We start from the raw sequence: 12615 nt of genomic DNA, 5'->3' as shown, positions 1-12615 counted from the left end.
TTTTGATTACGTGGGGTAACTGCATAAACCTGTGTCATAGCGGGTGCCGATAATTGCCTGATGTAAGTTCCTGTGTCGCTAAAATCCAGTTATCTGGGTGTAAGTGTTTAAGACTAAGGCATGCCTGACGGAATTGTGATATCATGCCATCCCAGACAATAGAACGCAGGAGGAAAGAGAGGATTTCAGGATTATAAACCTTTCTAAGGTTTGCCTCACCCTTGAGATGAAATTTGCTAAGGTTTCATCAGTGTTTTTGCGAAGAGAGTTAATAGGGACTGAGGAATCTACATTGGTTCGGGTCACCCTTTCCAGTGCTTGTGTTGCGCAGATGCGTACCTGTTCAAAATAACCAGTTGGGAACTTAGCTTCTGCCTGCTGAGTTCCAGATTCAAACGCTCCTGCTCCAAAGCATCAAAATTCCATTCTACCTGTTTATTACTATTTTCCTGCGATTGTCTAGAGCATTCATCACGGAAGCATGCCTTCCATTGTAGGTAGAGGGGGTCTGGGAGTGCAGCACAAGCCAGGTCTTTCCAGTCCTGGGGGGTGTTAAGGTGCTGGTAAAAACTCCTTAAAATGGACTTGGTCCGTGGAGCATGAAATCTGTCCTCTTTCACGGCTTGTCTGAGTTCCCTGAGCTCTTTGGAGGAGTATGGATGCCACACCTGAGGATTTTGTCTAGTTGGGGCCACATTTACCGGGAAGGTGTGGATTTGGTTCGATGACACTGAGGAGAGATCTGTGGAAGTGGAAGGTGCTGTAGTAGCAGGGGAAACTGAACACTTACCTACGGGGATGGAGCTCTTGGGGTGGACTGCACATGGTTTAAAGTCCTTAAATGCTGAAAAAATACCTTTTAACTCTCGTATTTCAGCCACAAGGTCTCTTAATGATGACGTATCAGCAGGGGGCGTGGCCAGAGAAGCGGAAGCCTCAGGAGAAACTGAACCTGGGGCGGCAGGGGGCGGGGTCAGAGGAGGAGCTTCCAAACACGTGTACGTGTCTGGGAACGGATTTTTTGGGTCTAGCGGCTGATCACTTAGGGTGTCTAAGTCTTAAGCACATGTGCTTTAACTCTCGTATCTCAGCCTCAAGGTCGCTTATCCTCATGGCAGACCACGTTGTACATATCTTGTAAATGGCAATTATAGCTATGAGAACCCACGGTGTAGCGAAAATTAAAAGTTTCTCTGAGAGCGAGAACCTGTCCCGGGAGAGAAGGAAATAATGTCTGGGATACCTCCTCATAAAACGAAAAAAATCCCATGGTGAGGGGAAACGCAGGGCCACAGAGTCAGGTGGCTGCCACTTACCTGTGTCTGGGCGGCTTTTCTGGACCTCAGGCCGGGCTTGAGTGCAGGACACGTCGGGTGCCAGATGTTGTGCACGGGCCGCAGAGAAGAGAGGGGGTCCGGAGCAAAGAGGAAACACAAATCTTTATTTGCGCTGGCACCTCAGAGTTGGGTGCTAGAGAAGCAGGTTGGGCCACATGGAGGTAGCAAAAATGGCAGCCTCACGCAGTAACCTTTCCTGTGTCTGAATACCAGAGTGAAGCACTGGCAAGAGAGCGAGGTGCGGAAGAAGGGCTTTTATAGGAGTAGCTTTCACGAGAATGGGAAGGGGGAGGAGTAACCATAGCACTCCAGGATAGGATAATAACTCTCGTGAGAATGGGAGGAGGGAGGAGTGACCAAAGCACTCCAAATATCGAGGGGATATAGACAATGCCCTGAGGGCACAACATGGCTGAACAGGCACTCCGAGAATGTCCCAACTCTCACGGGAACTAGCAGTAGCCTGAGGGGACAACGTGGCAGATGTGACTGCATCGGCACAATTTCCCAGCAATTTTTATTTTTAATTTATTGGGTTTTTTGTTTTTGTTACCTCTGTAAAGATTTATTTATGGAAAGTGAGAGGGAATTAGATGCTTTGGTATCTGCAGTGCCTGTCATCAAAACACAGGACCTCACACACATTTAAGTCCCTCTCCCACTGAGCCATTCCCCTGACCTGTGTTTTTCTTTTACTTGTAAATGCTGGTGCTGTTCTACCAGTACACTGCTCTGGTTTATGGTGGTACTGAAAATTGAACCTGGAACCTGTGAATCTTGTGCATGAAAGTCTGCTGTGTAAGCTTTGTGATTTCTCCCCAACACATTACTTTTTTTTAATATATCAAAATTAAAGCCTCTGTAGACCACAATTTGCCAATAACTCAATAAAATTGAAAATACACCTTCCTGGGGCTGGCTAGTAGTGCAGTGCGTAAAGTGCACATGGTGCAAAGCACAAGGACCGGCGGTAAGGATCCCGGTTCGAGCCAACAGCTCCCCACCTGTGGTGGTGGGGGGGTTGCCTCACTAGCAGTGAAACAGATCTGCAGGTGTCTGTCTTTCCCTCCCCCTTCTCTGTCTTCCTGTCCTCTCTCTATTTCTCTCTGTTCTATCCAACAACAATGACAGCAACAACAATAAAAAACAAGGGCAACAAAGGTGGGGGGAAGCCTCCAGGAGCAGTGTATTCATATTGCAGGCACTGCTCCCCAGCAATAACCCTGGAGGCAATAAATAAATAAATAAATAAAATACACCTTCCTTTATCCTGGCAATTGTATATTCTATATGGAATGTATCATAATTATGGTTTCTCATATGTGAAATAACTTGCATACAGGATATTTAATTATAGCATTCTGTGTATGGCCAGAGGTTAAAAACTACATAGGACACTACAGATATGGTTTAGCCTTCTCTTCATGTGTTATGCAGCTATTCAAAAGAACAGTTCTCAGGATACATTGTTTGGGGCCAGCAAGAGCTGATGAAATAGCTCACTTGGATGTGTGCTGCTTTGCCATGTGCTTGACCCAGGTTCAAGCCTAGGCTCCACTGCATTGAAGGAAGCTTCAGTGCTATCATCTCTTTCATTCTTTCACTCTGCCTCTCTATCTAATTAATTGTGATTAGTTAATTAAAAATATATTGTTCAGCTAAAATAAGCATACTACAAAACAGTATATAATGTGTATTACCATTTGTAAGGAAAGGTAAGTCTGTGCACATGGATATTTGTATATGTAGAGAATCTGGGGGCCAGTTGATGGTGCAACAGGTCAAGCACACATAATACAAAGTGCAAGGATCCCAGTTCAAGCCCATGGTTCCCCACCTGCAAGGGGGTCACTTCATAAGCAGAGAAACAGGTCTGCAGTTGTCTGTCTTTTTCTCTCCCTATCTCCCTTCTCTTCTCAGTTTCTCTCTGTCCTGTCTAAATAAAATAGACAAAAGGTCCGCCAGGAGCAGTAGAGTCATAGTGCAGGCAGAGCCCCAGCGACAATCCTGGAGACACACACAAAAAAAAAGGAAAGAAAATCTGGGGAGACAGCATAATGGTTAAGCAAAGAGACTCTCATGCCTAAGGCTCTGAGGTCCCAGTTCAATCCTCAGCATCACCATAAGCCAGACCTAAACAGTTCTCTGGTTAAAAAAAAAAAAAGCTAGAAAGCAGGGACTAGTGATAGCACAAGAGGTTAAGGGCACATGGCGCAAAGCACAAGGACCGTTGTAAGGATCCCAGTTTAAGCCCCTGGCTCCCCACCTGCAGGAGGGTCACTTCATAGGTGTTGAAGCAGGTTTGCAGGTGTCTGTCTTTCTCTCCCCGTCTTCCCTCCTCTCTTGATTTCTCTCTGTCCTATCCAGCAATAACAGTTAAGAGCAACAAAATGGAAAAAATGGCCTCCAGGAGCAGTGGATTCATAATACAGGCACTGAGCCCCAGCAATAATCCTGGAGACAAAAACAAAAAAAAGAGCGAGAGAATCTGGTAGCAGTAGTGTTACTCTGGGGAGGACTGGGTGACAAGAGAATTATCTTTAATTTTTTTTTTTTTTGCCTCCGGGGTTATCACTGAGGCTCTTTGCAGACACTATGAATACTGCTCCTGGCGGACATTTTGTCTATTATATTTTGATAAGACACAGAAAAACTTAGGGGAGGGGGACATACAGAGGGAGAAAGACACCTGCAGACATGCTTTATCACTTGTGAAGCGCTCCCCCTGCAGGTGGGGAGCCAGGGGCTCAAACCCGGATCCTATGTGTGCTTAGCTGCCCAGCCCCTTTCATGTTCTTTTGTATAGTTTGAATTTGTTATCATTTATATCAGTTGCCCAGAAAGTTGGTGCAGGGGGTAAAGCAATGGACTTGCTAACATGAAATCCTATTTTGCTCTAGGTACCATATAGGCCAAAATGGTGTTCTGGTTCTGTGTCCCTCTTTTTATCTCTCTCACTAGTAAATAAAGTAGCCTGTGCCTGAGTCTCTGAAGTCTCAAGTTCCACCCCCTGCACCATAAGCCAGAGCTGAGCATTACTTTAATGAAAGGAAGGAAGGAAAGAAAGAAAGAAAGAAAGGAAAGAAAGAAAGGAGCACCCCTGGAAGTGGTGCAGTATAGTAGAGTATTGAACCCTTGAGCATGAGGCTCTGAGTTTGATCACTGGCATTACATGCTCTGGTTTTCTTTCTCATAAATAAATATATAAATAAAATCAATTCCTTGGTATAGTTTTTTGTGTAATTCTTTTTTGAAAATGTTCATTTATGAGAGAGAGATTAACCTGGCACATGCAGTGTCAGATATTGAACCTAGGACTCCCTGTTTGTGAGTTCAATGCTCAGTCCACTGCGCCACCTCCTGGGCTTCCAGTTGGAATTATATTATCCACAGCTCTAAGAATCAGTTCATACTGTTCCTTCTGGGTAAAGGGTACTTTGTTACTAACAAAACCTACAGAATGGTCTCCCTTCTTCTGCAGGTGCATAAATTGGATCCTGAGTCATGGAAACATGTGGAAACCATATATATAGACATTGCAGATCGAAGCCAAGTACTTAGCAAGGTAGGAACATTTTAGAAATGTTCATGAAAATGTACCTTTGAGGTACAGAAATGTTTTCTAAATGTCAGAGAAACCAGGTAGTCCTGAGGGTGATTTGCTTTGCTGAAGTTTGCTTGGTCTGAAAAATCAGAGCACTAGTCTTCAAATTCATTTTTCTAAAGATTGATTTACTTATTAATGAGAAAGAAGAGAGAACCAGAACATTGCTCTGGCATATGGTGCTAGGGTTGGAACTCAGGACCTTATGCCTGTAGGTCCTGCACTCTCCCACTCACTACACCACCTCCTGGGCTCAAGTCATTTTCCCAGCCAAAGATATACTTTTTATTATCTGTATGCATCAAAAATGCTCTGGTAGGTTCTGTGGGCACACAGTATATGAAAGATAAATCTCCATGGCCTCGGGAACTTGCTGGTGATGTCTCAGAGCAACAAACATTGCTGTAAGCAGTCTAGAAACACACACTAAATGTGGAGCGAGCGGGGAGGGACCAGGTCCGTTCTGCTCACAGTAGTGTTCCCAGGAAGTTTTTGTTTGGGGAAGGAAAGGGGTAGATGCTTCCTGGTGCAGTATTCTTCCTTTTGGAACCTGGCTGCAGGAATTTGGCCCTCTGTCCACTGCTAGGGAGTAAGTGCTTGCTCATCGCATCCCAAGAATATGATAACCACTTTCCTGGAGTCTCTCTGTTACCTATATGATGTTTTGATTTGTGCATTAAAAAAAAATTATAAAAGCTGTCTGTTGTTTCCCTGACTAATAGGCCTAACCCCACTCTCAAAAGGTTAATGGAGTTTTCAAAAGTCTCTACTGAAGTGTTAATATATATAGCAAAGTTCATATACAAGTACAGCTTGATGGGGTTGTTTTTGTTTTTGTTTTCTCTAAATGTACCCATATTTAGCAGAATATGGCTTTCTGAGTCTGTCAGCTCTGGTGGTTTCACATAAGTGGAAAAAAGTAGAGGTTAGAAGTGAGGAAGATTTTTTGTTTGTTTTGTTTTTGGTGGTGCCAGGGCCTCACACATGCATACTTCCACCACTATTGGGCCGACTTTTTCATTCTTTTTTCATTTCAGAGGCTGTAACACTGCTCCGCCATCCATGGAGCTTCCCCCAGTGCCATAGTGCTCCCATGTGGTGCTAGGGCTCAACCCTGGACCTTACACATGGTAAGGCATATACCTTACTGGGTGAGCTAACCCCCAGCTCCAAAAAAAAAAAAAAAAAAAATTAAGCACATAAATAGCCTTTGACATCCCGACATCTCTCCCCCCACTCCCAAGATACTTGTAGTTCTCTGGCTTTTCTTTCCTCCTCCTACTCACCTCCATTTTTTTCTTTCTTCCTCTTCTTGCTTTTCTTTTCTTTTCTTTTTTTTGGTGTATGTATTTCAGTACTTTGCATCTATATTACACCAGCATTCTGGACAGATTCCCCCCCCCCTTTAATTCAGATAAAGATACAGAGGGGTAGACCACGGAGGAGGGAGAGGAGACACTATAGCAGTGTTCCATCATTTGTGAAGTATCCCCTGGCTTGTGTGCTTAGTGTCCCCATGTGGTATTGGGGGGTAGTGGGGTCAAACCCATGTCCTTGCACATGGTAAAGTATGTACTGTGTACTTTACTGAGAGAGCTATCTCTGGGTCCTCATAAGAAATTTTAATAATGCAGCTTCCCTCACCTACAGATGTTCTTACTCACTGTATGAGTAACTGAGAAGTCTGTATTTTGAAAATGCCTTCCATAGTAATTTGGATACTCTGTTATAAGCAGTGGGAATATGTGTCTGCATTCTCTAGTGGTGCTTTCATACTGGCAAAATTGAAAATAAACTCTTAGCAGCCCGGGAAGTGGCACAGTGGATAAAGTACTGCTGGACTCTCAAGCATGAGGTCCTCAGTTCAATCTTAGTATCACATATGCCAGAATATAATCCTCTGGTCTTCTCTCTTTCTCTCCCCTTCATTGCTCTTACTAGTAAGTCTTTTTTTTTTTTTTTAAGTAAACAAACTGGTAAAAAAAATAATCACACAGGGGCCGGATAGTGACACACCGGGTTGAACACACATGTTGAGTGCACAAAAGACCCAGCTTTGAGCCCCTGGCTCCCACCTGCAGGTGGGAAGCTTTGCAAGTGTCTCTCTCTACTTCTCTCCCTCTCTATCACCCCCTTCCCTCTCACCTCCCTTTTTAGCTATCTCTATCCAACAAATAAATAAAGATAATAATTTAAAAAAAAATTGCACAGACCTCTCCTGAAACAAATTATATTTTTCTGTATCTTATAAAGTTCTTCTGCCTTCTATATACAACAACAACATTACGAACTGGCGTGAGGAAAAAAAGTTTTGAAAATAAGAACTAGTATGGTGGGGGGCCAGGCAGTGGTGCACCAGATTAGACACACACATTATAGTGTGCAAGGACCCAGGTTCAAGCCCATGGGTCCCCCACCTGCAGGGGGACAGCTTCACGAGTGGTAAAGCCGTGCTGTAGATGTCTCTCTGTCTCTTTCCCTCTCTATCATCCCCTCTTTGAATTTCTCTCTGTCTCTATCCAATAATAGATAAATAAAAACTGGTATGGTGGGCTAGAGAGATAGCATAATGGTTATGCAAAAACACTTTCATGCTTGAGACATCAGTAGTCCCAGGTTCAATCCCCAGCACCACCATAAACTAGAGCTGAGCAGAGCTCTGGTCTCTCTCTTTCTTCCTGTATATTTCTCATTAAAACAAAAGATTTATTAAAAACAAAATTAATATAGGAATGGGTGGGTGGATAGCAAAATAGTTATGTAAAAAAAAAAAAATTATGCCTGAGGCTCCAGAGTCCCAGGTTCAATCCCCAGATCACCTTAAGCCAGAACTGAGCAATGTTCTTGTCTCTGTAGCTTTCTCTCTCTATCTCATTAAAAATAAAACAAAATAAAATGTGTTTTTTTTTTTAAAAAAAATTGGTATGAAGTATACTCTGATGGAAAATCTAATCTCTCTTTTTCTCTCTCCCTCCCAATCTTCCCTTCCCCTCTCCCCCAATTCTACAATTTTTTTCAGGATTACAAGGCAGAGGAAGATCCGGCAAAATTTAAATCTATCAAAACAGGCCGAGGACCCTTGGGATCCAATTGGAAGGTGCAGTTCACACTCACACCATCAAGGGGCTGGTATTGGTGTGGGTGGGCTTCTGACCTTGCAGGAGGGGGATGCTTGGGGTTGGGCTGAGAGAGAGCAAGAGGCTTTCCTCTTTTTTATTTTATTTTACTTATTTATTTATTTATTTATTGCCTCCAGCATTATTGCTGGGGCTCAGTGCCTATACCACAAATCCACTGTCCTAGAGACCATTTTGTCCCTTTTGTTCCTTTTGTTGCCCTTGTTGTTTATTATTGTTGTTGTTACTATTATTGTTGTTATTGCTATTGTCATTGTTGGATAGGACAGAGAAAAATCGAGAGAGGAGAGAAAGATAGACACCTGCAGCCCTGCTTCACCACTCACAAGACAACCCCCCTGCAGGTGGGGATCCAGGATCTCGAACCAGGGTCCTTAACGCCGGTCCTTGCGCTTTGCGCCACGTGCATTTAACCCACTCTGCTTCCTCCCGGCCCTCTATTTTTTTCTTTTACCAGAGCGTTGCCCAGCTCTGGTTTATGGCGGCGCAGAGGACTGAACCTGAGATGTCGGAGCCTCTGAGTCGAGAGTCTCTTTGCGTAGCCATTACGCTGCCCGCCCGCCCGCCTGCCCCGCCTGCCCAAGACGCTCCTCTTAAGCCGCCTGCATGCTTGTGCTTTCTTGCTTCTCTTCGTTTTGTTATTCTTATTTTTTAAATCTTTCTTTCTTTGTGTTATTTCTAATACAGCAAGAACTTTTAAATCAGAAAGACTGCCCATACATGTGTGCATACAAATTGGTTACTGTCAAGTTCAAGTGGTGGGGCCTGCAAAACAAAGTGGAAAACTTTATACACAAGGCAAGTGACCAGAGGTGAAGCCTTCCTCCCAGTGTGTGTGTGTGTGTGTGTGTGTGTTTTAGGAATGAGGATGGGTGTTTTGCCCTAAAGAAAAGATCTTACAACCCCTAAGACTTGCATCTTGTGGTGGCCAACATTAGAATATTCTAGTTTGTGGTCCAGGAGGTGGCGCAGTGGATAAAGCATCAGACTCTGAAGCTGAGGTCCTGAGTTCAATCCCTGGCAGCACATGTACCAGAGTGATGTCTGGTTCTTTCTCTCGCTCGCTCTCCTTCTCTCTTCATGAATAAATAAATAAAATCTTTAAAAAATATATATATATATTCTAGTTTGATTTCCCAGGCCCTACTTCCCTTTGCACCTGTCATAGACAGTGCTATCCATCCAAGGGCATAGCATATGACAGGGAAGGAAAATAGAAGAAGGGAGCAGGAAGGAACTTCTGTGATTAAATGACAAAACTCAGTCTCTTTTCTTGAAGCAAGAAGACAGAAGGTACTGTGAACCTAGTTCAACAGTACCCTGAATTACCTAACTGGCCAAACCTAAGGAGTTAGTATACCTTATATTCTTTTTTTTTTTTTCTTTTCTGTATTAAAATGTTATCTTGAGCTACATTTAATAACTGATGGCCAGTTGTAGCATGACTTTGTGCTCCAGAGACAAGGAGGAAACTTTTATTTTTATAACTTTTTAAATTTATTTTCCCTTTTTTGCCCTTGTTTCTTATTGTTGTTGTAGTTATTATTGATGTTTTTATTGATGTCGTTGTTGTTAGATAGGACAGAGAGAAATGGAGAGAGAAGGGCAAGACAGAGGGGGAGAGAAAGACACTTGTAGACCTGCTTCACCGCCTATGAAGCGACACCCCGGCAGGTGGGGAGCCTTGACCTCGAACCAGGATCCTTATGCTGGTCCTTGGGCTTTGCACCATGTGCACTTAACCCGCTGCGCTACCGCCCAACTCCCAAGGAGGAAACTTCTGTGGTGTCTTTGGGGCCATGGCTAAGCTTTGAGCTTTGGGTGGCCTGTCTTAGTACCACTTTTGAGCACAGGCCCTAACTGTGTGTGTGGTAGGCACCTGTGCTCTCTCAAGGGGTTCCTCCTGTCTGAATCCATACCTATTAGACTTGTGAAGGCAGAAATCACTAAGACTCAAGGGTGATCCACATTAGTCAGGCAGGCATCACTCCTCCCCCACCTCCCTAGTAAATTGTGGCTGTTGGCACAGAAATCTCAGAGGTGGACCTGCACCTTCTGGGCTCTAACTTGAGTCTATCCTTTTTATAGCAAGAGAGGCGTTTGTTTACAAACTTCCACCGGCAGCTGTTCTGTTGGCTCGATAAATGGGTTGACCTGACTATGGATGACATTCGAAGGATGGAAGAAGAGACGAAGAGACAACTAGATGAGGTAAGTGGACCCCTGAGGAGATCCTAGTGCACTCAACTAGGTAAATATATGAATGTCAGGGAGATGTCGCACTGGGGCATTTCACTATGATTCTAGGAAGGTAGAAACATGCCAGTGTCTACTGTTAGGTAAGGTGAAATGCCAGCCAATGTGGCCTTATAGGGGGAAAATAGCCTGTGTTACTGAATTTGCAATCTAGTTGAGGTCTTGGCATATCCAGAGAGAAGCTCATGGTGGGATATGCTAAATGCCAAATGAGTAACACAGTTGCTGCAGTAGTTCTTCAGAGTCAAGTAGAAGAGTCATGCTGGTTTGTAGAGTTAGAGGTGACCCTGGGAGGAGGCAGGCTGGCTAATCCACAGATAGCACCCGCATTGCCCATAGAAGACAGTAATAGTTTAGCACAACCATTCTATGAGGTTGAAATACATGCACACACACATACACCCTTTTGTTGTTACTGCTGCCATGGCTTCATCACTCTGGGCCAACTTTTTCAGATAGAAAGAGAGCAACAGAGGAGAGGGGAAAAGACCATAACACCAAAGCTGCTTCTATTGCCATGAGGGTTGAAGGAGCAGGTTACCAAAAAAAAAAAAAATTTTTTTTTTTAAATTTCACTTTATAGGACAGAGAGAAATTGAGAGGGATGGGGGAGATAGGGAGAGAGACAGCTGCAGACCTGCTTCACCACTTGTGAAGCAGCCCCCCTGCAGGTGGGGAGCAGGGGCTCAAACCAGGATCCTTACACCGGTCCTTGCACTGTGTGTTGTGTGTGCTTAACCTGTTGCGCCGCCGTGCCCCCCCCCCCAATTTTTTCTCCTTATATTTAATAGGACAGAGAGAAATTGAGAGGAATGGAGGAGGGGTTTACAGTGGAAGAGAGATACCTGCAACCCGCTTGTGAAGATTCCCCCTACAGGTGGGGACTGGGTCCTTGCACATGGTGATAACATGAACTCCCAACTGAGTGCACCAACATTCAGCCCTGAGATAATGTTAAGTAGTTTGGAGTGCTAGGTGGAGTTTGACAATCCTGGAAGGAGGGCTGCTCTTTGCGAGTCTGGAGATGAAACAGCCTTCTTGCCTCACTTGAGGATGTGAGACGACTTTGAGGAGATAGTGAATAAAATTGAGACAGGGCACTGTTCTACAGATTTTCCTACATGCCTGACCTTTTGGTCTTTGCAACACCTGTCAGGATGCCTCACTGTGTCCCTATACTCAGGAGAAACTGTGGAGTGCTCAGCTCACACTTCCTGCAGGTGACCATCAATATTGGACCAAGCTCTTCCAGAGAGAGACAGAGACAGAGAAAGACACACACACACACACACACACACACACACACACACACACACACACACACACACACCATTATTGGATAGCGACAGAGAAAAGTTGAGAGAGCAGACAGGAGATGGAGAGAGGGAAGAGACAGACACTTGCAGCCCTGCTTCACCACTTATGAAGTTTTTCCCCTGCAGTTGGGGTGCAGGGGCTTAAACCCAGGTCCTTAATGTGTGTGATCAACCAGGTACACCACCACCTGTCCCCCCACCCCACCCAAGGCCTCTTCCCTACCCTTTAAATGGGCTCTGGGCCCTCCTGCCCTTTGACGGCTCAAAAAGAAGATGGGAAGACAGATTTCATAAGAACTGTCATCGTTTTCTTCTTGACACAGCTTACCAGCAGGCATTGCTTTGCATGAACTTGCCCCAGTAGCACCTCAGCTGAGACCCAGGCCTAGGCTAAGGTGCCCCATATAACAGAAATCCTCCCCTCTCCACTATGCTAGTCTTGGTGGAAGCTGGGCCCAGGAGCTCTTTCCTTTGGAATCTCATGGGGAGTAGGGTTATCTTGTTTTGCTTTTTTTTTTATTCCCTTTTGTTGCCCTTGGTTTTTATTGTTGTAGTTGTTATTGATGTCATTGTTGTTGGATAGGACAAAGAGAAATGGGGGGGGGGGAGACAGAGAAGGGGAGAAAAAGATAGGTACCCACAGACCTGTTTCACCACTTGTGAAGCGACTCCCCTGCAGGTGGGGAGCCAGGGGCTCGAAATGGGATCCTTATGCCGGTTCTTGCGCTTCACCCCATGTGCGCTTAACCTGCTGCACTACCGCCCGACTCCTGGTTGTGTTTTTTTTTTTCCTTCAGGGTTATTGCTGGGGCTGGGTGTGCCTGCACTACAAATCCACTGCCCCTGGCAGCCATCTTTTTTCCCATTGTTTTTGTTGCAGTTGTTGTTGGATAAGTCAGAAATTGAGGGAAGAGGGGCAAAGAGATTCATACATGCAGACCTGCTTCACTGCTTGAGAAACAACC

General features: G+C 44.7%; 1 protein-coding gene across 1 annotated transcript in view; it reads left to right on the top strand.

Moving 5' to 3' along the window:
* The window catches only part of PITPNA (phosphatidylinositol transfer protein alpha), a 50743-nt gene that overhangs the window by 16906 nt on the left and 21222 nt on the right, over nt 1-12615 (top strand). The window contains exons 3-6 of the mRNA XM_060204121.1: nt 4819-4902; nt 7961-8038; nt 8766-8876; nt 10167-10289. Of these exons, the coding sequence (XP_060060104.1) occupies nt 4819-4902; nt 7961-8038; nt 8766-8876; nt 10167-10289 (396 nt within the window). The remainder of the gene's footprint in view (nt 1-4818; nt 4903-7960; nt 8039-8765; nt 8877-10166; nt 10290-12615) is intronic.

Source organism: Erinaceus europaeus, chromosome 12, assembly GCF_950295315.1.
Source record: "Erinaceus europaeus chromosome 12, mEriEur2.1, whole genome shotgun sequence".
Classification (NCBI taxonomy): Eukaryota; Metazoa; Chordata; class Mammalia; order Eulipotyphla; family Erinaceidae; genus Erinaceus; species Erinaceus europaeus.
The sequence above is the reverse complement of the archived record's forward strand: the minus strand, read 5'-3'. Positions and strand labels throughout refer to the sequence as shown.